Source organism: Podarcis bocagei, assembly GCF_964188305.1.
Source record: "Podarcis bocagei genome assembly, chromosome: 9".
Lineage (NCBI taxonomy): Eukaryota > Metazoa > Chordata > Lepidosauria > Squamata > Lacertidae > Podarcis > Podarcis bocagei.
In genome coordinates, this window is record NC_138134.1 from 69,276,906 (window position 1) to 69,303,618 (window position 26,713).

Below are 26,713 nucleotides of genomic sequence, written 5' to 3' on the forward strand. Positions count from 1 at the left end.
AATAGCCTATATTTCCACTTTCCTGCAAGTTTTTTCTTCTTCCGATCTCTGCTGGGGCTCTCTCACCAAAGTGTACTTGCCCTAATCTAGGCACCCGGGGAATTCTCCTTTTATTTTACCTACCTTTTATTTCCTTTCTCCTGTACCAAAAAACAACATTTCGTGCATAAATAGGCAGATAATATCTGCTATTTACAGCATCAGGGTCAAACTGCTCATTGAACACACAGAACGTTTGTTTCAGCATCCAGCATCCTGCAAGAAGCTGACCTGCAACCCCTTTCAAGAATGAGGGCAGACGAGGATGATTGCCTTTTTCTCTGCCTGCATCTTTGTGCAAATGCCACGGGGTCTGGAGACGTAGGGCTCAAGAAACATCACAGGCCAAGCCCCCTATGCCCATTGATCTATGCCCACCTGGAGGTGGCCTTCTGGGCTTCTCTACAGGGACCCCTGCCATCAAGGACCATCAAGGACCCAGCCATCAAGGACCAGCAAGAAACTGCTGCTTCATGAATGCGCACATTAAGTGGCAGTGGCTCATAATTGATTACCTGAGATGCCCTTAAGATCTTGGATGCTGACCAGGTTGGAACAGACATGCTGGTGCCTGTAGATGGACTCCGACAGGAGGAAGTGCAAGTTGTGCAGAGGCATCGTGGAGATGAGAGGGAGCATCCCATCCTGGTGTGGAATCTGCACTGAGATATGGATTCTGGAAAACCACAAAGCGGCAGGAGTTAAAGTGGGGAGAAGAGAGAGGATGCACTGGGTAAAAGGCACACGTATAGCATGAACATAACAAAATGCAAATTGCACTGCCTTGCAGCACAGGACCCTGTTTTAATCCCTGGAAGGACTGGGAATGTTTCATTCCTGAAACCCGGGGGAGCAGCCGCCTTTGTTGTTGTTTAGTTGTTTAGTCGTGTCCGACTCTTCGTGACCCCATGGACCAGAGCACGCCAGGCACTCCTGTCTTCCACTGCCTCCCGTAGTTTGGTCAAACTCATGCTGGTAGCTTCGAGAACACTGTCCAACCATCTTGTCCTCTGTCGTCCCCTTCTCCTTGTGCCCTCCATCTTTCCCAACATCAGGGTCTTCTTCAGGGAGTCTTCTCTTCTCATGAGGTGGCCAAAGTATTGGAGCCTCAGCTTCAGGATCTGTCCTTCCAGTGAGCACTCAGGGTTGATTTCCTTCAGAATGGATTCGTTTGATCTTCTTGCAGTCCATGGGACTCTCAAGAGTCTCCTCCAGCAGCATAATTCAAAAGCATCAATTCTTTGGTGATCAGCCTTCTTTATGGTCCAGCTCTCACTTCCATACATCACTACTGGGAAAACCATAGCTTTAACTATACGGACCTTTATCAGAAAGGTGATGTCTTTACTTTTTAAAGCAGCTGCCTAGCAGAGTAGAAAAAACTTTGCTGGATGGACCAATGGCCTGTCTTGGCATAAGGCAACTTTCCAAGTTTATCATTTCACACATGTCTACTCAGAGGCAAGTCCCACCAAGCTTGATGTGTCTTATCCCAGGTAAATGGGCAGAGGGTTGTAGCCATAAAATTAGTGGCCAGCATCCAGAATTGCACACACTTCAGACCTGCACATGCAATCAACATTGTTCAGCCTTCTGGTTCACTGCCAAATGTAAGAGAGGACCTACATTCAGTTAACAGTAGAATGTTGAGGTGTGGAGGAGCTATTTGAATCCGAGACTCATTTCTAATATAGCAATGCATGAGGGGCTGAAATCTAAACAGCTCCCAATTTCCTCCCCCCAGCTTGCTGAGCCTTTCAAAAACTGATTCACTAAGCTGGTTTAAGAAATATTTTCACTGATGCTTTATTAGCAAAACCTTTTAGTCTATTTTCAGTTTTCAGCCACAAATCCTTTAATTAGCAATACCCTAAATGGTGAAGTTGTTTGGGAATTTTTTTAATGTAGACCCCTGGAAATGGATTGCAAATGTGTTAACTCTCCCAACACCACCCCAAGTAGCAATATATGCCTGTTTCATTTTTGATCTTCCCTTCATTTAAAAAAATGCAGTAAAAGTTCCAAATAAAGAAAGCAGCGACCATTTATGCCTTGCATTCCTTTCTTTCTTTGGGTCAAGGAGAAAAGTTCTAGGTCAAAGAAAGAACCGGGTCATGTTCAGAACAGACCTCCTCAAATCAAGGGGCTGAAGATTTTAATAGTTCTGCGCTGAGTATTACTAATGTTGGATATCATCCTTTATCTTTCTTTCTTTTTTTTTGAGAATCATTTGAATATTATTATTTTTATTCAATTTTTCCAATACAAAATTTATACAATTCATACATCTTTTTTATATCCATTCTCTTTTTGACTTCCCTCAACTTGACTGATACTCCTTCCTTTCTTAATTTCTTACACATTTCTAAAACCTTACTTCCATTATTTTTATAGATTAAGTCTTATTTTGCTCACCTCCTAACATTTCTTCTTACAGAGCTTCATTAAAACTTTTTTTGAGAATCATTTGGGAGCATTTCTAAAATTAGCATCCCATACTATCTGTACATTTGTCCCCTTGTTCAAATTTAGCTCAAAATAATCCCCTAATACTTTTTCCACTTTTTTAAATAAAAAAAATGGTCCTCTAATAGATCTTCATTTAATCTTCATCTGAAAGTGGTTTGTTTCTCATTTTGCATTTCCAAAATTAATGGATTATGATCTGATATTGTTCTTGGCCATATTTCTATTTTCCTCACCTTTAACTCTAATTCTTTGGATAGACAAATTGCATCTATCCTTGCAGTACTTTTATATGCATTTGAATAAAAAGTGAACTCTCTAATAAATGTTTGTTTCTCCAAATATCTATTAAATTCAAATTCTCTACCATTTCCCTGAAAGTTTTTGGAGGTCCTCTACCTGTTGGGGTGTTCCTTGTGTTTAACATCCAGATACTTCAAAGTGGCAACGAAGGACTGTGCTTGAAACCCCCGGGCTGTTCCAGCCACTATTGGTGTGTGGCAGATGGCGCTGTCTGTCCCAATTGTGACTATGTTGCTTCTCAGTGGGGTGCCGGCGTGACCAACCTTGTCCACGGCTTTGGCCACGCAGCGAACGTGGAATCGCCGGCTGAAGTAAATGCTGTCCAGCACCTGGGAAGGAAGGAGAGAAAAAGAGAGAGGAAGGAAGGAAGGAAGGAAGGAAGGAAGGAGAGGTGATTCTCAGCCTAAACAACTGATAGCCTTATACAGTGGTACCTAAGGTTAAGTACTTAATTCGTTCCGGAGGTCCGTACTTAACCTGAAACTGTTCTTAACCTGAAGCACCACTTTAGCTAATGGGGCTTCCTGCTGCTGCCGCACCGCTGGAGCCCGATTTCTATTCTCATCCTGAAGCAAAGTTCTTAGCCAGAGGTGATATTTCTGGGTTAGCGGAGTCTATAACCTGAAGCGCATGTAACCTGAAGCGTATGTAACCTGAGGTACCACTGTATATATTTTAAAATTCTTCAATATATAAATAGAACATTATTACTTTTCTGTCCATCCACATTTAAAGAGGCTTAACTATGCCACACACATATTAAAACAGTAATACAGAAGTATAAGGAGATGGAAACAAAGCAGAGAAAGATCAGGAAGCCAGCTATGACACTCTCTGCTCTGATCACCAGCCTCTCCAGTTAGAAAGATCAAAGGCAGCAAGGGAGAAAAGCTCTTGCTCGTCAAAGGCAACCTTTTGCCAACTTGGCAGCGAGGGCCAGTGATTTGTGGGGGACTGTACCAGAAGAGGAAGAGACAGGTCAGGCAAGTGAAGGGCCAGGTGCTTCCCCACATTCACCTGCTCCACTGTTTCACAGAACCAGGAGCGGAATGAAAAGGGAGGAGCAGAGGAAGCTTCCATGCAGGCATAGTCTCTAGCTGTGTGCATGCATCCCATTGGGGGAAAGTACATAAACTGGTGGAGAATGAATAGTCCCCTGCTGGTGCAACTGCTCCCATAGAACACAGACTTGAGAATAGCTGCCTAGATGCTAGATTGACATGCGTAGGTATCCAGAGCTATAGAATCAACTGCGTTATCTTTGAAAATGAAGAGTTAACTATTTGCCGCTTGCATTCCTTTGGCTGCGAAGCCCCCTTGACAGTCTCTGCACATACCATGTGATTGACACTGGTGAAGGGAGTGTTGTCTGTAATCGTTTCAAAGGGAGATCTGGCTCCATTCCCGTCCGTGGGCGTAGCCACTTCCCAACTGAACTGTATGGAGGACTGGTTTATCCCGGCATCACCGCAGCGCTCTTTCATCACCGAGTACTTGGGGAAGTGAGGGTCGCAAGGCGTCACACAGACCAACGGGTAGCCCGGAGAGGGAGACTTCTTAGCTCCTTCTTTGGCTTCTTCTTCTACGTGATCATACTCGGACAGCGTAACCACCTGCAGGGACACAATACAAGGCTTGGGACTCCAGGGAAGGGACCTTGCAACTGCAGCTAATGGCTAATCCCAAATAACTCAGGGATCCGCAGGTTAAAGCCACTTACAATAGGAGGAGCTGGCAAAATGAGGCTCCCAGCTGCTTCCTGGTCCAGAATGGTGACGATTGTAGTGGTGATCTCCCCCAGGACAGCTTCAACAGGGTCATCTGGCCCTAACACCAGGGAAAAGGACTCGTGCCACTCCCTGTCTTCATTGGACATGATCTCTACCTTAAATACGATGTGGTCCACTCCTGCACAAACAAACACGAGAGAGAGGGTTGAGTCAAACTAGCTTGTCATCTGACGAGACTTTTAAATGCTTCCATAAAGCAATGCTGAGGTCAGATCCACTAAATCATTGTGATTAACAACACACACACACACACACACACACACACACACACACACACACCAGGTTTTATCGTAACCCCTTTGGCTCTAATGATGTGGCCCAGGAGCCTTTAAAAAACTAAAAACTACAAAATACAGCATGGCATCTGATGGATTGCTTGGCAGATTTACTAACAGATGTCATATGAGGATTAATGGCGCCTGTCCGACTTTAATAAAAATCTGTGATCCAAAATATACCTCCCATATTATTGCTGGAGGGCACGTCTGCATTGATTCTTTACGATAAGCACAGAACTCTTGGCCTTGCAAGATTTTCTGTAAGGCCTTTAAGAGTTGCTGTGGATTGACGCATTGGAAAAGGGCTGGGGAAACCTGTTCTGAGAGAAAAGCCTCACATCAGATGGTGAACAGAAGGGGCCTTGGGAGGAAGGGAGGCTGAAAAGAAGGGAGCCAAGTGAACTGTAAACTGGGGAGCAAAGGAAGGTTGTGGGGATAAGCAAAAAACATGGACCCCAGGAACAGAAAACCACGGGGACAACCCAGCCACCATTCAAAGCAATCTTATTTCCCACTGACTTCAAGAGGACAGCTTTGAGCACATTGTTACTCAAGTGAAATGAATGGGCCTTTAATTTCAGCAGGAATATATCCCATGTGTTCTGCAGGGGCTTGGGAGCTGGGCAGCACTGGGATGAAGGAAGCAGACTGGGCAGAGCTAAGGGAACGGAAGGGCTTTAAGGAAGGAGAGTCCTGCACGTCTCCTTCCAGCAACTCTTGCAACCAAGCTGGTGCCAAACATACTGCTCTGCTTTCCTTTGGACCACAACAACAAGGCTGAGAGGAGGGTCCTGTTGTCTGGGCAGCTCAGGATCTCCGTACAAATGGCCCAGGCTTGCACCCCAGGGAAGCCACTTCACTTCAGAGGTGCTATTGCAGCAAAACAATGTGGGAGGCAGAAGTTACGAGTTAGCGGTCTCTGCAGCCACAGCAGGCGCTGTGAATCTCCAGTGGGTTGATTTCACCCCTGGAGGCGCACTCCATTGTCTCTTGAGACAGACAGATGCCAGCAATTTTGTTCCATGTCTTTCGGATATTAGCCTTTCCGGACCGCCCCACCCACAATGGCCTTCAAAGAAAAGACATAAGCAAACTTATTTTTTGCTTCCAAACAATGTCCATTATTGCAGAACTTGAGGACTTTCTGTGCTTTACCAGGACTGAACTTGAGGACTCGACTCTTTGGGTAGTAATCAATCCCAGACTGAGCAGAGCCGTCCCGGGTGCTGCAGCGAACTTTGGAGGTCCTGTTCTGGTCCCCTCTCCGTAGCACCTTGACATTCAAGAAAGCAACCCCTTCAGGCCCAGGAGGTTCACGGACTTGGTAAGCAGCTTCCTCAAACTCGATGGTGGGAGCTAGAGAAACAGAAGAAAAATAGAAGCTGCTTGTTTGTGTCTCCAGATGTGAAGAACACTTTGAGTTAGGTTTATACAATTAAAACTATACATGTGTCTGCTGGAACTATGTAACCAGAATATTGGAGCCAAGTGCTGTATATATAATAACCGTGGCCAGGTTTCTACATGTTAAATTATGGGGAAACTCCCATAAACTAACTAAATATGACTTAGTTGGGAAACTCTAGGAGCAGATAAGCCCAATTAAGTTGAGAGCGCTGTTGAAAAGCAGAGATAAATACTCAGAAGTTATGCACAAGAGGAACGTGGTGACCTAGTAGATAAAAAAGGAATTATAAATATCTGGGAAAGGGATGGGTTATATGGGTTTTTTTAAGTGCACTCAGGCTGTAAATAAATACATAAGAAGTTAACTGCAGGTAAGATTTCTTATGAATTGCAGTTAAACGTTACTACTTATCAACTCTTGTGAGCCACTTGTTCTACAAATTGCATTTAAAGGCCAATAGTTATTTCTAAATGTTTGCAAGTTATTTTTAAGTCAATTGATTGTTAGGCACTTAAATATGATCTTTTAACCTCTGTGCCCTGCCTCCCGCCCAAGAGCAATGATACAGGCACTTTCTTGTAGGTGAAGAGGCAGAGTTTTGTTCTAGCAGGCTGACGGTGCAAACTCGGCAGCAGGAGGAAAGCAGGGAATTAGATACAAGTTTATTAAATTTGTGAGGTCCATGCCTTTACACAAAATACCATAAAACATTATTAAAAGATAAACAATAAAATTATAAAAGTAAGCTAAAATTCATGCCATGCTGTCCCAGCAAGGAAACTACCCAATAAACCCCACCATTCAGGGAAGAAGATATAGCAACAGGTTAGGAGAGCAATGGAAGGGACCTCACCGTTTCATCCAGGAACCATACCCTAGTTTTCATAGCCTTCACCACAAAGACCGCTACCACGTGAGAAATCCGTGGATCAGCGTCCACCAGTAAAAACTTTACTTGGGCCTCAGAGTTGACTATTGATTTGGGAATAGTTTGTAACATCGCATCCCTGAAAGCCGAATAGATGGGACAATACAACATGTAGTGTATGAGATCCTCTTTGGTTCTCATATAACAAGGACATATACGCTGCTCTACTGGGATTTTTGCATATCTGCCTGACAGATAGGCCGTAGGAATGGTTTGAAAACGGGCCATAGTAAAGGCTCTCCGAAGAGTGGGATTGATGATATTCGCCAAATAATTGGCGCAGATTTTGACTGCTTTCAGTCGAGGAAACCAGTGGGAGGACCCTAGGATCTGTATTTTTGTGATATCTAACAAAGCGTCTCTCTCCAGGATCCATTTCCGGACTTTGTCCGGGCTCCACAGTTTAAGGATATTAAACTCCGGTAGGGTGTATCTAACCAGTATCTCAGATAGGTTTTGGCACCAAGTGGTGTTCTTTTGAAAAGATACAAAGGCTTGTTTGGCCAATAAGGTGTTTGAAGTGTTTGCAAGATTGATGTAAAATCGTAGGAATCTTAAGTGGGCCCTGGCAGATACAGAGGGTAATCCAACCTCCACCCTCAAGAAAGCTGCTGGGGTTCCTTGAGGAAGGCCTAGAATCCTCTTGAGATAATAATTTTGCAAAATTTCAAACCGTTCCAACAGCCTCTGGTTCCACCCCCAGAGTTCTATCCCATATAACATCTGGGGGATAGCTTTCCCAACAAAAGCTCTTAATGCTGGGATCACCAGTTGTCCCCCCTGGAATGGAAGAAACTAAGCAAAGCACCAATTGTTCTTCGTGTTAAAATTGTTACAGCCTTAAAGTGGGCTAGCCAACTAGATGTAGCCTGGAATGTAACACCCAGATATTTGAAAAAAGGACACTGTTCAATCACATGTCCATCTAAAGACCATCTAGAGATGTGGCGAGCTCTAGTGAACACCACAATTTTTGTTTTGTCATAGTTTATCTTTAGTGAGTTATGGGAACAGTAGGCTGCGATCCCCTCCAGCAAAGCAGGAAATTAGCACAGATGCCCCGAGGCTCCAGCAATGTGGCAAGGCTCAAACCAACTAGGGAGAGAGGAGCTTCAAGGTTCCCCAAGCACAATTCGGGGACAAGGCCAGGGGTCCACTGGTCCAGTGGGTCCGAAAACACGTAAAGGCTGGCGCATGCAGGCCAGCTCCTCTTACCATCTTCATCATTGGAGATAATAATGGAGGCCATATTATTCTTGCCAACTGTAGCCCCACTCCAGTGGTTTCCAAGAGGGTTGCTCAGGTATATCTGGAACTTCTCCTCCGGTTCAAAGGCAGAGTCGTCATGAATAAAGATAGTGCAGTTCTTTACCTAGAGCCAAGGATGCCAAGAGTTAAGGACAAGGAGGTAGGTAAGCCGGCTAACCTGTGTATTAAAAACACAAATATGCTGCCTCTCCTGCAAAACGTTCATGGCAGCTCCCAGCACAATAATTAAAAAATACAAGAAATCAGTAATAAGTAGGACTATCTGGAAAAAGGAAGACTGGGATAGCAGATAAAATAGCTAATATGCCCAGCGCGCCAGCATTGATTGTTAGGCAGGCCAGGTTTTCGCATGCTGCAAGCCATCTGGAGACTGCTTTAAAATATGAAGTGGTATAAAGGTAAAAGTAAAGGGACCCCTGACCATTAGGTCCAGTCATGAACAACTCTGGGGTTGCGGCGCTCATCTCGCTTTACTGGCCAAGGGAGCCAGGGTTTGTCCGCAGATAGTTTTTCTGGGTCATGTGGTCAGCATGACTAAGCAGCTTCTGGAGAAACCAGAGCAGTGCACAGAAACGCCGTTTCCCTTCCTGCCACAGCGGTACCTATTTATCTACTTGCACTGGTATGCTTTTGAACTGCTAGGTTGGCAGGAGCTGGGACTGAGCAACGGGAACTCACCCTGTTCTGGGGATTCAAACCTTCCGATCGGCAAACCCTAGGCTCAGTGGTTTAGACCACAGCGCCACCCGCGTCCCTTTATGAAGTGGTATATACAATGCATTTTTCGGGGGGGATGCAGGGGTACGCATACCTCTAAACATTTTGTGAATCTAACGGGAGAAGAAACTTTTAAAAAAATAAAAATTGTTTCTTCTCTAGCACAGTGAATCGTCAGCTCCATTGAATAGCACTGTGAACCGTCAGTTCCGTTGCTACCCCCCGATGGCGGCTTCATTTCCTTTCCCGGTGTTTCCTGAATCTTAGACAGAAGCGAGCGTTTAATATGTGAAGCAGTGTGGAATGTGGATGTGTGGAATCAGGAAGACGTTAGTGCACACAACCTCATGCCAATGTGGAAGTTACTGTGATCTGTCAGCTGTGTAATATGAGGTAATGCATGTTCTTTGTACTTTTGTCAATTTACTGTATTTATTTCCCCCAATTTGAACTATAAAATGGTGATTTTCTCGAGAGTACCCCTAAACATTTTTTTTAAAGGAAAAACCACTGGGTATATAAATAACTGAAGTAAATAAATGTCTGTCTGTAAAAAGAAAGCACTTTGCAGTGCAGTGAAAGGGAATGGTAAAGATGGGCATTCCTAGGCAGGGAGTTTCACAAATCGGATGTGACCACCAATTCATTGGCTGTTGTTTCATTGTGAGCTACATCCACTCACCTTCTCCCCTTTCAGAAAAGTGACACGCGATTCCTCCGTGTTTCTCCTTTCCTCAAAGTCCTCCAGGGCTTTCGCTGTCTGGCCCTGGGTGTAGCACCTGACAGACGACTCATAGCTTAAGTCTCCGGTGCGGATGATGGGAATGTGGAGCATGCCCTCCTTCTCTTTCACAGGGTACAATTCTTTACTAAATTTCATGTTCGGCACTGCGGAGGGAAGAAGAGGAATCACTCAAACTTCTGCGGGCCTACAGTATGCTGAAAAATGAGGGCATAATTTCTCAGAAGCTGGAATGTGTGACTCCTGTTTTAATTACCAGGTCACAGGGGGTTTTGGTGCCTTGAACAGGGGACAGTGGGGTCCAGGCCTTCTGCCACCATGGTAGGTTGTAGACAAGAGTGAACAGGTAAAAGGTAAAAAGGGTAAAGGACCCCTGGATGGTGAAGTCCAGTCAAAGGCGACTATAGGGTTGTGGCGCTCATCTCGCATTCAGGCCGAGGGAGCCAGCGTTTGTCCACAGACAGCTTTCCGGGTCACGTGGCCAGCATGACTAAACCGCTTCTGGCGCAACAGAACACCATGACGGAAACCAGAGTGCATGGAAAAGCCGTTTACCTTCCTGCCACAGTGGTACCTATTTATCTACTTGCACTGGTGTGCTTTCAAACTGCTAGGTTTGCCTCCAGGGCTTTTTCGGCTGTGGCTCCAATCTGGTGGAACGCTCTGCCACAAGAGACTAGGGCCCTGCGGGACTTGACATCTTTCTGCAGGGCCTGCAAGACAGAGCTGTTGTTAGCCGCCCTGAGCCCGGCTTCAGCTAGGGAGGGCGGGATAAAAATAAAATTTATTCTTATTATTAGGTTGGCAGGAGCTGGGACAGAGCAAGGGACAGAGCTGGGACTTTGTCGCAAGGATTCGAACCACCGACCTTCTGATTGGCATTCATAAGGTCAGCTGTTCCCTCTTAGGGACGTGGGTGGCGCTGTGGTCTAAACCAAGAGGCTCAGTGGTTTAGACCACAGCGCCACCCACGTCCCTAAGAGGGAACAGCTGACCTTATGAATGCTACTTTGCAGTGCTTCATCTCCCCATGACTGGAGAATGTGGTACAGATTTCAGGCCCGGCAAGATGAGGCAATCTGAGAACCTAAAAGGTGGCTGCTCAGGCTGACCACTGGATCAGACCAACAGCCTATCTAGTCCGTCATCCTATTTCCCAGATACCTCTGGGAAGCCCAGAAGCAGGGCAGGAGCACAATCGCCCTCTCTCCTCATCATGTACCTCAGCAACTGGCATTCAGGTGTGAACTGGCATCCAGGTCTGAATGCCTGTGAACCTGGAAGGAATGTATAGCCAGCATGACCAATAGCCACTGATATTCTGATCCTCCCTGCATTCATCTTTATCCCCTTTTAAAACCATGTCAGCTATTGGCAGCCATCCCCACATCCCACGACGGTGAATTCCAGAAATTGACTATCCACTGCTCAAAAACATGAGCAAGTTATTGCTCAGTGTAAGCTGGACTGCTGTATACTGCCTTGAAAATCTTGCTTGGAGTTATGGAACCACATTAAGGGCAATTCCAGTGCTCAAAATTGAGTACTGGAATTGCCTTCACTTCATATATATATATATATAATTTTTATTTAGCCTCTAACAATATTATCATCGTATGCATTTTTTTTAAACGTACAAAGCTTCTTCTTGATTTCCAACCGCTTCTTTCCTGATGTTCGTTTTTTGCTTTTTATTAGCTGTTTTATAACACACACGTTTATTATCTAAACCCTGCGACCGTTAAATCTTTAGTAATCCACTGCTTATATTTCAAATCCTGCCCGCGACATCATATATTGGTGTTAATTTGATTAGGTAATCCATCTGGGATCTCCATTCCTCCTTAAAAACTTTGTCATTATGTCCTCTTAATTTGGCAGTTAATCTCACCATTTCAGCATATTCCATCAGTTTCAGAAGCCATTCTGATGGGCTTCTTCACTTCCAATTGCAGACAATAAACAAATAAATTCTGCATGTGGTGTATTCCAACACATCATGGGCAGGGAGCTGCTGTGCATGTACACATTTTAAAATGCCCATCAGCCCTAAGCTTGCCAAGAAAGTTGTCTTACTGAAGCTCAGTTACATAGCTTAGTCGGTAGAGCATGAAACTCTTAATCTCAGGACTGTGGGTTCAAGCCCCACATTGGGCAAAAGATTCCTGCATTGCAGGGGGTTGAAACAGATGACCCTTGTAGTCCCTTCAAATTCTACAATTCTATGATTCTATGAACCCCAGCCACACTAAAATATTGTTGACCCTCTTACCATCCTGGAAGGTGTCATTAATGGCCACCATTGCTTGAAAAGGCTTGGCCAGCTCTGCTCCTTGCGGCGAGCTCAAGTAGACGACAAACGTCTCCACCCCTTCGATGACTGGGTACTGTGCATCATCCAGAATTGTCAAGGTGCAGTACTAGAGGAGATGAGAGAAATAAAAAGGCCTACTTTCTTAATATATAAAACCGACCAAACAGGCAGTGCCAGTTTTACGTATAAGCTAAACAAGCTATAGCTTAGGGCCCCACTCTCTTGGGGGGCCCAAAAAAATTTAAAGAAAAGTACTGGATGTACATTTCCAAAATGTAAGATAAAGTATATATAAAGGTAAAGGGACCCCTGACCATTAGGTCCAGTCACGGACGACTCTGGGGTTGTGGTGCTCATCTCGCTTTATTGGCTGAGGGAGCCGGCATACAGCTTCCAGGTCATGTGGCCAGCATGACTAAGCCGCTTCTGGCGAACCAGAGCAGCACACGGAAACGCCGTTTACCTTCCCGTCGGAGTGGTACCTATTTATTTACTTGCACTTTGACGTGCTTTCGAACTGCTAGGTTGGCAGGAAAAGTATATATACGTCTTCTTAATTGTATTTCACTATTAATATACTTCTTAATTGTATTTCAGTTCAACAATTACTTTGATAAAATACATATTTTGTTATTTGCAAATGGCTTTAGATACATCTTAGGTCCATAGATTACCATATAACATATATTCAACACAAAAAACAGCAACAATTTGTTGTTGACAAAGGACAGCTGGACATATAAAGGGCCCCATTACCTGCAGTAGCTAAGGCCCTAAGCTGCTTATCTCAGATGCACGAAGAAACAGCCAAAAACATCTGGACTGTTAGGTGTACCTGAGCAAAGTTCTGTGCATGTCTTTCCCAGACATCTGATACCTGGGGCACAGTTTGTTTTCTGGATTATGTAACAGGAACCACACTGAGCCAGATGTTCTCAGATGACAACTTTCAGGAAGAATTTGGGGGAGGTCATCCAGGGGCTCAGACACAATAATTTTTGCTAGGGGAGGGAACTCACCCTCACTTTCTGAAGTTCCTTCCAATAACTGCTGGCTGGCGGTCACCATTTCCCCTTGCCAAAAACAATGAGAAATGACCACACAGCATTGTTCCTCCAGATGTATCTGGGTGCAAAAAATGGCAGCCCCCAGGGAAGGAGTTCTGAGTGGCGGTGGCAAGTTTTAGTGTGGATTTAGGCTCATCATAACCACCCACCAATGTCTCTACTTTGGTACTGTGCTTTCTAGGTACAATTAAAAATGGTTTCGTTCCCATCTTGCAAAACACTATGCAAACCAAACTGCAGCTATCCTTCAAAGTCTGAATTTCTCCGAATTTTGTTACGCAGTTATCCAACCAAAAAAATGTCTGCAGAAATGTTAGGAGAACACAGGCATTAAAATGTATATATTAGCGAAAATAAATGTATTATATTAGGGGACATTACTTGTAAAAATGTGCATGTTGAGCAAAATAAATAAATATATTGCTAGAAATGCTCACTAAATGCTGACAAATTTTTGTAAGGACTTCTTTTCTTTTTAAATCGCAAACTGATACAAAAATGTGATGATCTGAACTTCAGGCTGGCGAAAAATGAGAAAAATCAGAGAAACCAAAACTGACAGTTCCATCCGCCCCTAATTACCATTTTTTCCCTGGTTTAACGTCTAGTTTGGCTCTTTGTTTGATCTGCACCATTTCTGTACAGACTAGACAAGTAAAACACACAAGTTGCATGACACAAATGCGTTTGAATGCTCCTTATGAGACAATGCTTAGTTTGGTCCCAGGTACTAATTGCTCAGTAACAGCAAAAAATGTAGCGATACCTCTTCAGTTCTTCCTGGGCGAAATTCCACTTTCTTGGAGCTGGGTATGTAGTCGACACCCGGAGTTGCCGATGGCGGATCCGATGTCCGAGTGGCGCACCATACGGACGTGGGGGTCGAGAGGTCAGGGCCGTGCCTAGTAACGGGGATTTCAATGATTCCTGCAAGGAAGGGAGAGAAGGGAGGAGTTTGTGGGAAAAGGTGACTACTGGTAGCATCTCTAAAGCAGCGTCTGCCAGCCTGGTTGCTTTCCAGATGTTTTGGGCTACAGTTCCCATCAGCCTCAGCCAGCACAGCTGTGCTGCCCTAAAAAAACCTGGGGTAAGATTTTCAGAGAGCACAGTCATCCCTCCTTGAATCAGCATTAAAGGGAAGGTATTACTAAAGCCACTTCCGCCCTACAGAGGAGGTGGGGTTGCGGGCTTCCCAGCCCCCGCGCGATTCGGGGGATTTTCTGGCCACGTCATCGGCTGGCTCTGGGGTCATGGCCTGCCCTATTTAAGGCAGGATGCAGCAGGGGATCTCCCTCTTTGCCGCCTGCCAGCTGTTCCAGTTTTTCCCACCCTATAAGGTTTTCGTTCCTTGACCTTGCTATGGACCTTGGTTGGTCGCCATTGAGGGGCCTGGTAGGAATTTTTCCACTTGGCAAATTGGCACCAGCCACTTGGTTTTCGTACCAAATTGTCACAACTTTCTTGGTGTTGGCATTGGTATTGTTCTGTAGATGGAAGAGGGGAGGTAGTGCCATCACCTGCCTCACATATTGAAGGGTAGTCTGGTAAAGGATTCCAGGGGGCGTGGCCCTGTCCGAAGCCTAGGGAGGTGAGGGCCTAAGGCACTCTTTAACTATACAGTGGTACCTCTGTTTTCGAATGTCTTCATTGACGAACATTTTTGTTTATGAACGCTGTAAACCTGGAAGTAAATGCTTTGGTTTTCAAACACGCATTGGAAGTCGAACATGCCATGTGGCTTCCGCTGAGTGCAAGATCTGGAGGCCTGGCTGTTGGCTGTTGAGTCTGTGGTTTTCAAACATTTCAGAACACGAACAGTTTTCCAGAACGGATTGTGTTCGAAAACCAAGGTACCACTGTAGGCTTATGCACTCTTTGAAAATAAACTTGAGCCCCATAAGAAGAGAGGAAGGGTAAAATAATCATAGCTCAGGAATGGCAGATGAAGATGATGGACTTTTGGGAGCTAGCCGACCCGACCAGAAGAGTCCGCGACCAGAAGGAGGAGGAGTACCAGGAGGAATAGAAGAAATTTAAAGACATATTTAGCTAAATATGTTAAGATAACTTAAATAGAATTACTTGCAAGTATCAGATTGGCCTAGGATTTAAATATGTGATGTTATAGAATAATATGTTTAAAGTTAAAATGTAAAGAAGAAAGGGGTTAATTGACTAAGTAAATTTTAGGTGAAAACAGTTTTGGAAAACTGCTACAATGATATATATGGAAATTCAGCCAGGGGGCTTCGAGGAAGTCACCCAACAATGTTAACAAAAGTGGGACTATTACAGTTAGGATCTATGTTTGCTTGTTTTTTGATGTTTTCTTTTTGTATTTGTTGATATGTTTGTTATAAATTTGGAAAATTGATTTTTTTTTGAAAATAAATAAATAATCGTAGTCTCTCACCTGCATCCTCGCTGACTGTAAAAGTAGCCGTTCCAAGGGACACTGTCGAGGCATCGTTGGGACCGCGGATCATTACCTTCGCTGAAGCTATGCTCCCTATCCGTGCATTCTCCGACGCGTCGGCAAGCGCAATTTCAAATTCCTCCTCCTCTTCGTACTCGCTGTCGTCAATCAGCTTCACGTCGCAGGTGGTCATGGTGACGCCAGGCCCCAGGACCACGCGGTTTTCATTGGACATCCCCCTGGACTTGAAGTCTGATCCAGACTCTAAGGCGTGTGCACTGCTCCCTTTGGCACTTTGGGGGACTGTGTAGCAAACTGCAGACACGGTGCTGCTGGAGTCGCCTGTAATGCAATGCACAGCACAGAGTTATACAAAAGCTGCTTCCCAGGGCAACTGGTTCAGAGAATCGCAGAGTTGTACAGGTGGAAGGGACCACGTGGGTCATCTACTCCAACCCTCTGAAATGCACAACTCTTTCGCCCAATTGGGGACTCGAACCCACAACCCTAAGATTAAGTGTCCCCTGTGTGGCATAATTCTTTTTCCCCCTTTTTTCCAAATGATTTTTTATTAAATTTTCCACAAACAGCAAATAAAACAATCTTTTACAATCAACATTTTGTGTCATCTTATTTACATTGCGTATCTTGATGCCACGACTTCCTTTCTTCCCTGCGTCGGTTTTCTTAAAACGTATCTTCTCTTGTAGATTCTTATTGACCTTCTATACACATCACAGGATTTATGTTAACCCTGCCATAGTTTTGAAACTTCTACAGTTATTTATTATATATACCACAAATTTACCCCACTCTTCTTCGAACTTTGTACCTTTTTGGTCTCGAATTCTATATGTCATTTTAGCTAATTCTGTGTACTCAAAAAAATTGGCCTGCCATTCTATTATCGTTGGGGTCTCCTGTAATTTCCATTTTTGGAGTGTGGCATAATTCTTACACGGTTGGACCCTGGAGACCAGGGATGGAATCCCCAGTCTGCCATGAAGCTCACTGTGTGGCCTTGGGCCGGTCACCACCTCTGAGTCTAACCTACCTCACCGGGTTGTTGTGAGGATGCAATGGGGAAGAAAAACCTGTACACCACCTTGGTCTCAATGGAAGATAAAGGTGGCATATAAATGTAATAAATAAATATAAAATTTCTACTTTCATATTACTTTATACAGAGTTTAGACCCTTGAGTGCAGACTTAGTTTTGCTTAAAAATCTGCTAATGAACTGAAACAAGATCCTACCTTTTGCTTCATACTGTTGTCTGCTGGTTGCTCATTTGGGTTGCTATATGACTTTAATGCGAATCTAGATTCCCTTTTAGGATTTCTATTGCTAGGCTTCAGTACAAAACGTTAGTGAATTGTCCAGTCACAGTGTAACGTTACATTTATTTCTGACATATATATTTTGGCCAAATATACTGAACTGTTAATGAAGGGGCTTGGAATGCTGCTGTTGCTGTGTTTCAAAGTGTGCAACCTTAAAAAGTAAAGGTAAAGGGACCCCTGACAGTTAAGTCCAGTCGCAGATGACTCTGGGGTTGCGGCGCTCATCTCGCTTTACAGGCCAAGGGAGCCGACGTTTGTCCGCAGACAGTTTTTCCGGGTCATGTGGCCAGCATGACTAAGCAGCTTCTGGCTTAACGGAACACCAAAACCAGAGCAGCGCACGGAAACGCCGTTTACCGGAGCGGTACCTATTTATCTACTTGCACTGGTATGCTTTTGAACTGCTAGGTTGGCAGGAGCAGGGACCGAGCAACGGGAGCTCACCCCATCGCGGGGATTCGAACCGTCAACCTTCTGATCAGCAAGCCCAAGAGGGTCAGTGGTTTAGACTACAGCGCCACCCGCATCCCTTAGGATTGTATTATTTACTGGAAGTCAGTTTGCACCTTCTTCCCATCCCCTACACTAAGCTGTAATGCAACACACCTTTCCTTTCAATGGGGGCAGAGAGGATGCCAGCACTCTCGCTGATGTGGTAGACTTTCTTGTCAAACTGCAAAGTAGGCTCATCTTCCGCATCGTTGATGAAAACTTTGGCCTCGGTGATGTCCCCCAGCAAGGCATAGGCTGGCATGCTGAGCTCCACAGTGAAGCTCTCCGTGTTCTCAAAGACATTGTCGTCGTTTATCAGGATAGTGCAGGATTTCGTGTCCTCCCGTTCATCAAACTGAACCTGTGTGGAGCAAGGTTGTGCATTGACTAAGTTCAGAGAGGTTTAAAAGGCTGAAACAGACCTCAACTGGGAAACAGGCCTGCTGCTGCTGCTATTTTATGAGTTCCACGGCAGTGAGACATTATTTGGGAACTGTCATTATTGACTCGAAAGTGAGGAGAAATTAAAGAACCTTTTAATGAGGGTGAAAGAGGAGAGCACAAAATATGGTCTGAAGCTCAACATCAAAAAAACTGAGATCATGGCCAGTGGTCCCATCACCTCCTGGCAAACAGAAGGGGAAGAAATGGAGGCATTGAGAGATTTTATTTTCTTGGGCTCCATGATCACTGCAGATGGTGCCAGCAGTCATGAAATTAAAAGACGCCTGCTTCTCGGAAGAAAAGCAATGACAAACCTAGACAGCATCTTAAAAAGCAGAGACATCACCTTGCCGACAAAGGTCCGTAGAGTTAAAGCTATGGTTTTCCCAGTAGTGACGTATGGAAATGAGAGCTGGACCAAAAAGAAGGCTGATTGCCAAAGAATTGATGCTTTTGAATTATGGTGATGGAGAGTCCCATGGACTGCAAGAAGATCAAACCTCTCCATTCTGAAGGAAATCAGCCCTGAGTGCTCACTGGAAGGACAGATCGTGAAGCTGAGGCTCCAATACTTTAGCCACCTCATGAGAAGAGAAGACTCCCTGGAAAAGACCCTGATGTTGGGAAAGATGGAGGGCACAAGGAGAAGGAGACGACAGAGGACGAGATGGTTGGATAGTGTTCTCGAAGCTACGAGTATGAGTTTGACCATACTGCGGGAGGTAATGGAAGACAGGAGTGCCTGGCGTGCTCTGGGCCATGGGGTCACGAAGAGTCAGACACAACTAAACAACTAAACAACAACAACATTATTGACTCAGTGTCGCTACACCCCTTAAGCTGCCCTGTATGTTTTTCTACTCTTGCCTTTCTTAATCCTATTCTGTGATCCAGTTCCCCTCCACACTAAGACACATCTCCCCATCCCAGAGGTTGTCAGGGACTGTGCTGAGGAGGGCTGCACTGAGGAAGAATGGTGGGAGCCACCACCACCCACCCCAATCCTGAATCTTCCCAGGAGCAGGAGGACAGTATAGATTTGGAACAGGGGTTTGCAGAAGGGCATAGTTCAGAAGGCAGAAGCTGGGAAATACTGGATGGGGAACAGATAGGAGAAGAAGCACTGGGAGAGAGAGGGTTAACAAACTTACAGTCGTTGGACAGCATTCCTCCCAAGGTCGAGAAGAGCTCAGAAAGTCTCAGAACAGAAAGCGCAGATGGTACAAACTCAGATTACAAAATGTAGGGGTGACATAGATTAATAGGGACTGATGGGGTGCGAGCCTTAATTGGGAGCACCGCCATTCTAGGTAGATTGGTTCTTTTGTCTCTCACTGTGATTATTAAAGAATTTAACTGGTAATACGTTCCTTTCGTTTCATCTCTTCTTATTTACTGCCATGGGGGAGGAAGTCGATTCCCCAAAGCCCGACAGAGATACAGTTAAACAGTGGGATGTTAGGGACTTTGGGGCATAAACTGGGACTCACATGGGACGAGAAGGAAACTTTGCTTACTGAGATACCTGAGATGCTCAGGCGCAGTGGGAAGCAGAACTGAGGAACATCAGTCTCTGTGACTGGCAGACAGTAGGAAGCACCTGGGGTTTTCCAGGTCTGGCAGCCTGGACTTCTTCCCTTATTTGAGCGACAGAAGACCATCCCTTCCCTGATGGACTCCAGCCCTTGCCTTCAGCTATGTCTGACTCACGTCCCCAAACCTGACATCTGACTGCAAGTATGCCAAACTGAAGATGCCCTTCTAGGTCTGGATTTGGGTACAGCTGGCCTGGTCTTGACATCAGACAAGAGCTGCCAACCCCAAACTGGAGATGCCCAGTTTAGGTGACTGCTCCTGACTCAATACTCTCTGCCACGTTTTTCACAGCTGGGTGAAAGGAAGAGGTTCAGCCCAGGAAGCTTCTCTGGGCTTGTTGCCATGCCCACCTAACACTTCACCCTTTGGGTAAGACATTGTAGAGCAGGGACTTCCGGGTTGGCGCGACCTGGAAATGGCGGATTCCCTCCGAGCTGCGGAGGGAATCGGCTCAACCGAGGACGGGTCTTTGCCGCGCCGGCGACGCGGGGACCCTTAAAAACCGCAGGCGCGGAAGCCTGCGGACTGAAGACTCGGCGGGTGCCTTAAGCGCCCCCCCGATCCACGAAGAGCCTTTTTAAAGGCTGCGGAGAGGATACGGAGGGTGGCGTGGCACTGAGAGGCGATCGCTACCTCGGTGGAGCGAAGCCGCGAGCCATGACCGGAGAGCGCTGACTTTCTTCCTTGAAATTTGGACTGAAAGAAAAACCCGTGAGTGAGACGGAATTGGATTCTAAAAATACTATCCTGAATTGGAGACGACCGGGGGGTGTGCTAAAAGGAAGTCCGCACCCCCCCCTGCAGACCATCTAAGCAACGACATAAGAGCTAAGCTGGAGAGCCTACCCTTGGAGGGGTGAGTTAAAAAGGACACTAACTTCCAAGATTTAGCTAAAGCGAATTTTGAGCTGGAGAGTGGAGCTTTGGAAGCCTTCTTTTTGCTTTAAACAACCCTCCTCCTGGGCCCGGGAGTGTCCTGTTTCTGTGCCTGTGTAAGAGCTGCGGAGTTTGACAGCTGTCAAAGCTGTCAAACGGGCAGTTTAGAGTGGAAAAGTTGCTATTTAAGATCCCTCTGGACTATGATGGGAAACAAAGTAACAATAATAAGTTAAAGGATTGTTGGAGAAAAGACTAATAAGTAACCAGATTCCCCCTAGGGGGAACTCTGTGAAACTACAATGGCTACAATGGCTGTGGATGGAAAGTTACTAGCGGAAATCGAAAGGATGTTTCAACTGGTGGGAATCCTACAAGAGCAGAGTTTGGCAATGAATAAACAACTTTTGACCTTGACTTCTGGAACAGGCAACTCTGCTGTTTGTATTGAGGACTTGAATGAGAAAGAATCCACAGCTGAATGGGAAATGATATCTAAAGAGGCCCAAGAGACTAAACAAGAAAAAGAGAAAGTAAAGCTGGGAAGTAATAACCAAAAGCCGACATCTGTAGAATACGGACAAGGAGATAATAATAATAATAATAATAATAATAATAATAATAATAATAATAATAATTTATTATTTATACCCCGCCCATCTGGCTGGGCCTCCCCAGCCACTCTGGGCGGCTTCCATAAAAACCAAAAATACAGTAAAATGTCACACGTTAAAAACTTCCCTGAACAGGGCTGCCTTAAGATGTCTCCTGAATGTCAGATAGTTGTTTATCGCTTTGACATCTGCTGGAAGGGTGTTCCACAGGGCGGGCGCCACTACCGAGAAGGCCCTCTGCCTGGTTCCCTGTAGCTTTGCTTCTCGCAGTGAGGGAACCGCCAGAAGGCCCTCGGCGCTGGACCTCAGCGTCCGGGCAGACTGATGGGGGTGGAGACGCTCCTTCAGGTATACTGGACCGAGGCCGTTTATTGGAACACATTCACCACAAGTCTGCGAAAGATGCAGAAGATGAAGGAGGAGGTCCCGGGAGTTTATGGAATACAGGAATTTAAAACAAAGAAATATGATTGGGGCCTCCATTCTGACTTTGACTCTGAAGATGCAGGATTTGTGGAAATTTTCCAGCAGTTATTTTCAAATCTCCTTGTGGGAAGAGAATCGATGGTGAAAGAACTTTTTCCAGACTTGACGACTGGCACAAAGGACTACCAACAAGACCGGCGGAGAGGGACTGAAAGAGACATGAAAGCCTCGGACGTGAGGAACCCAGGCTAAGAACTGTTATTTTGGATTTGTATTGGGAAGGGACAAAAACCGGGGATGGGAGGGAGGGAAGAAGAGAATCTTAAAAACACTCAAGACCTTTAGGTTTGGTTAATATGACTTTTAACTAAGACAAAATGAGAAATCGATGGAAGAGAACTTGAGTCCAACTTAGGAAAATCAATATTTTTTATAAAAGAGGTAATAAGATGAATAAGATGGTTAAGAGGAGAAATACCAATTTGCTGACACAATTTTTGGGAATTGGGATGCACGAGGGGGGGTGGGGAGAAGTCAGGGAACAGGGTTAGGAGATTAAGATTTTCTGAATTTATACATGTTTTTGTCTTCTGTTATTTTTTTTGTGTGCTTTGTCTTTATAAAAGTTGAAAAACCAATAAAAAAAATTTTTTTTAAAAAAAAGACATTGTAGAGCAGGGATCAGCAAACTTTTTTTCAGCAGGGGGCCGGTCCACTGTCCCTCAGACCTTGTGGGGGGCCAGACTATATTTTGAAAAGGAAAAAAAAATGAACGAATTCCTATGCTCCACAAATAACCCTGAGATGCATTTTAAATAAAAGCACACATTCTATGCATGTGAAAATACCAGGCAGGCCCCACAAATAACCCAGAGATGCATTTTAAATAAAAGGACGCACTCAACTCATGTAAAAACACGCTGATTCCTGGACCGTCCGCGGGCCAGATTTAGAAGGTGATTGGGCTTAGTTTTCGCCTACCCATGGGCTAGAGTTTCGGCAAGTGTCCCCCTGCCCTCCACCTAGCACAACTCAAACTCAATGGGTAGTTTGCCTACCCATGGTGTAGAGCATTCCACTGTGGATTTTCCCCCAAGGTGTGCAGTGTTTTTCCTGAACCCACCTGGCCTGCATATTCCACGTAGTCCTGTTCTCCTGGCCGTGAAGCTGAGCTGGAGGTGGCAGTTCCCTGCTCCGTACGGCACAGAACAATAGCATATTGTTTGAGGTTACCCGTCCTCTTCACTGTGACACTGATGGAGCCTGCCTTTTCACTGACATTGTAGCTGGAAAGAGAGAGAGGAGAGAATGAGTTTTTCCCCTCCCCTCCATGTAACCAAGGAGATGCAGCCCAGAGGCTGTGAAGTGCACAGAAACCAGTGGGGCTGAATACTGCTAAATTGTGAATTCATGTCCCACTGATTTCAGGGGGCTGAAGTCGATCGCTACATTCAGTTTGTATCGGTTTAATTAATTTCAGTGCATTTGCTTCCTCTCGTTCAGCGAAGAATGTGCAATCTGCCTTAATTAGGTTGATTCGCCATAATTGAATTGGCGCGATCTGACGCCGGGGGAAAAAAAAGTAAATAAAAGTGTCACGAAAAAATTCTTCTTGTCAGAAATCTAGTTAGTACCAATCTGGTTGAACAATGCATCCTGTAGTGTGTTGCTCGTTATCAGCTAATCAGATGTAAATATTATCTGTTGTAATCTGATCTGTGCGCTGCCTTGAGTTCCCCTTGGGAGATTAGGCGGGATAACAAAATATGCAAATAAATAAAATAAATGAGCAAATACAGAGGCTGAAGTTAGACAGATCCGGCTGATTAGTTTAAGTCAGCAAATGGAAAGTCGACCCCATTTCGCCCCCATCCACAACACACATGCAGACCCACCAGTCTTCGTCTGGGGCAGGTGGCACAATGGGTCAGTGCATCTGGCTGTTAACCAGAAGGTTGGTGGTTTGAGCCCAGCCAGGCAGCCCATCCTGCCTGCCCACCCGGTACCCCTGCCGCTTTCCCTTCTTCTTGTCAATGACACACCTATTTTTCTGTCCCTGTACCTCATACATATGTTCCCCTGCCCAAGCTACTTGCTTAGTTCTTCAACTCTACAGTCTCCTCGGGTTGCCAAGACTCCTCCAACCACCCCTTTCTGTTTCTTAACCCACTGCACAAGGGCTATTTATTCCACACACTCCCTATCTCCTGGGTCGTCTTGCTGTTCGGCTTCCAGTTCCCAGGTCTCTCTGGCACCTTTGCCCGGGTCCCTGATTTCTGATAACATCACAAAGCTGACCTCCGGAAGTTTTCCCTCCTGTTTAAAGTGACCTCACCCCCTCCCTCCTGTTTATCTACTGTATTTTTCACTCTATAAGACACACTTTTTCCTCTCCAAAAATTAAGGGGAAATGTGTGTGTGTCTTATGGAGCGAATGCAGGCTCCTTGGCTTCAGCAAAAGCAACGCGAAGCCTCCGGAGCACAGCGGGAGCGCTTCTGCTGTGCTCCAGAGGCTTTGGGAGGCTATCCCTGAAGCCAGGAGAGCAAGAGGGGTCGGTGCGCACTGATCCCTCTTGCTCTCCTGGCTTCGCTTTGCTGGAGAGGTGCTGCTTTCCATCTCTGCACAGCGCCCCTTTGGCGAAGCGGGAGGAGAAATGGAAGGGGCTGCACTTCTCCTGCTGCTTAGCTGAAGGGGCGCTTTGCAGAGAGGGAGAGATATTTTTTTTCTTGTTCTCCCCCTCTAAAACTAGGTGCGTCTTATGGTCGGGTGCGTCCTATAGAGCGAAAAATACTCTATACTCTATTTGAAATACTTATAGATTGCTTTTCTATTAAAATGACAGTGGTGCCTCGCAAGACGAAATTAATTCGTTCCGCAAGTTTTTTCTTCTTGCGAGTTTTTCGTCTTGCGAAGCACGGTTTCCCATAGGAATGCATTGAAAATCAATTAATGCGTTCCTATGGAAACCGCTTGCCAGGCTGGCGGTGCGGAGAAGGGCTTTTCTCCCCATCGCAAGCCTTCAGGACAGGTACGGGAACAGAGGGGAAGGGGCGCAGCGCTTCTCCTCTGTTCCCGGGGCTTGCGGTGGGAGGAGGGTTTTTCCTCCCCACCGCCAACATTCAGAACAGCATTCTGAATGTTGGCGGTGGGAAGGAAAACCCTCCTCCCACCACAAGTCTTCAGGACAGCCATCCGAAGGCTGGCACAGGGAGAAGGTCTCTCCGCCCCACCGCCAGGCTTCGGAGCAGCCTTCCGAAGGCTGGCGGCGGGAGGAGGTCTCTCCGCCCCACCGCCAGCCTTCGGAGGAGGTCCGAGGACAGTGGGGAAGACACGCTGCGCTTCCCTGCTGTCCCAGAGATTTCCCTATGGGCTTTCGTCTTGCGAAGGAAGCCCATAGGGAAATTCGTTTTGCGAAGCGCCTCCAAAACGGAAAACCCTTTCGTCTAGCGGGTTTTCCGTCTTGCGAGGCGTTCGTCTTGCGGGGCACCACTGTAACACCCAAAGTGGCTTACAAACAATTAAAACGACAATCCTCAAAGGCAAGCAAGCTTTTAGCCTCCGACTGTTTGTGAACATTCCATGACATCACAGCAGCAAGGACTCAGCCAATGGCTGAAGCAGATTAAAGTTGACAGGCAGCTGCTAGAATCTTTAGCATTCTGAAGTGTAGCATGCCTTAATTTTCTGTGCTGCTCGGCTGAGTAGCTTACCTGGTGTGCTGAAAGCTGATAAGAGACCACTGGATATGGAAGGTATTGTCAGTGACCACACTGGGTTTGCTGTCCTTTACAAGAAACTGAAAACTGTCTTCTGTCTCTTGAGCCTGTTCCTCGTGTAGCACGTACTCGATCAATCCCAAGTTCACTTCCTCTGTTGGGAAGAGACGCCTCAATGAGCTAATCTTCGAACTTAACAATTTTTGCATACGTAGATACCAGCTTCCCCCAACTTGGTTTCCCTCCAGATGTTTTTTTTTAATGCTTTTTGTTAAGTTTTCTTTAACACAAACAAAACAAAATAAATACACTAATGTTCTACAATCTTATGTGCACTTATTTTCTCAACGCTCTATCGAGCACGGACTTCCCTCCCTCCCTTCAGAGGTTTTCATATTAATCTTTCCTTTTTTCACAGATTCTGAACATCATCCTATTCATGCCATAAGATTTATTTTAATCCTACTACAGTCTTTAAACTTCTACAATTATTAGGTATATACTCCACAAATTTACTCCATTCACTTCTGAACTTTGTTTCCTCTTGGTTACGGATTCTGTGGGTCAGTTTTGCTAATTCCACATATTCAACCATTTTTGTCTGCCACTCTGTTGGTATTTCCTGAGTTTTCCATTTTGGGGCTACTAAGATTCTGGCAGCAGTCATAGCATATATAAATAATCTCTGATCTGCTTTTCTTATTTCATGTCCTATCAACCCCAGCCAAAATGCTTCTGGGTTTTTTTGGAAAGTATATTTAAACAATTTTTTCAATTCGTTGTAAATCATATCCCAATTTTTTTTCATTTTCTCACACGTCCACCACATGTGAAAAAATTCTCCATCCTTCATTCTACATTTCGAACATGCTTTAGTGCTCATTCTGTACATTTTTCTAGCTTGACAGGTGTTAAATTCCAGCAGTACATCATTTTCATTATGTTTTCTTTTAAAGTAGTACACGCCGTAAATTTTAAACCTTCGTTCCACAGTTTCACCCAAGCGTCATATTCGATGTTATACCCAAAATCTATTGCCCATTTTATAATTACTTATTTTGTCAGTTCATCTTTTGTGTTCCATTCCAGTAAAAAGTTATACATTTTCGATAACCCTCCAGATGTTGTTGAGACTCCCATTCCTGCTTTAGTAGAGCATGCTTTTGAATTATGGTGCTGGAGGAGACTCTTGAGAGTCCCATGGACTGCAAGAAGATCAAACCTATCCATTCTCAAGGAAATCAGCCCTGTGTGCTCACTGGAAGGACAGATCCTGAAGCTGAGACTCCAATACTTTGGCCACCTCATGAGAAGAGAAGACTCCCTGGAAAAGACCCTGATGTTGGGAAAGATGGAGGGCACAAGGAGAAGGGGACGACAGAGGACGAGATGGTTGGACAGTGTTCTCGAAGCTACCAGCATGAGTTTGACCAAACTGCGGGAGGCAGTGGAAAACAGGAGTGCCTGG

General features: G+C 45.3%; 1 protein-coding gene across 2 annotated transcripts in view; it reads right to left on the reverse strand.

Moving 5' to 3' along the window:
• FRAS1 (Fraser extracellular matrix complex subunit 1) overlaps positions 1 to 26,713 on the reverse strand; it is a 390,698-nt gene that overhangs the window by 21,613 nt on the left and 342,372 nt on the right. For both annotated transcript variants that reach the window (XM_081206862.1, XM_081206861.1), the window contains exons 52-64: positions 25,240 to 25,399; positions 22,652 to 22,814; positions 17,687 to 17,933; positions 15,735 to 16,079; positions 14,088 to 14,248; positions 12,213 to 12,360; positions 9,881 to 10,086; positions 8,428 to 8,584; positions 6,032 to 6,232; positions 4,529 to 4,716; positions 4,146 to 4,421; positions 2,905 to 3,137; positions 555 to 715 (exon numbers count right to left, since the gene is read on the reverse strand). In XM_081206862.1, the coding sequence (XP_081062988.1) occupies positions 555 to 715; positions 2,905 to 3,137; positions 4,146 to 4,421; positions 4,529 to 4,716; positions 6,032 to 6,232; positions 8,428 to 8,584; positions 9,881 to 10,086; positions 12,213 to 12,360; positions 14,088 to 14,248; positions 15,735 to 16,079; positions 17,687 to 17,933; positions 22,652 to 22,814; positions 25,240 to 25,399 (2,646 nt within the window). The remainder of the gene's footprint in view (positions 1 to 554; positions 716 to 2,904; positions 3,138 to 4,145; positions 4,422 to 4,528; positions 4,717 to 6,031; positions 6,233 to 8,427; positions 8,585 to 9,880; positions 10,087 to 12,212; positions 12,361 to 14,087; positions 14,249 to 15,734; positions 16,080 to 17,686; positions 17,934 to 22,651; positions 22,815 to 25,239; positions 25,400 to 26,713) is intronic.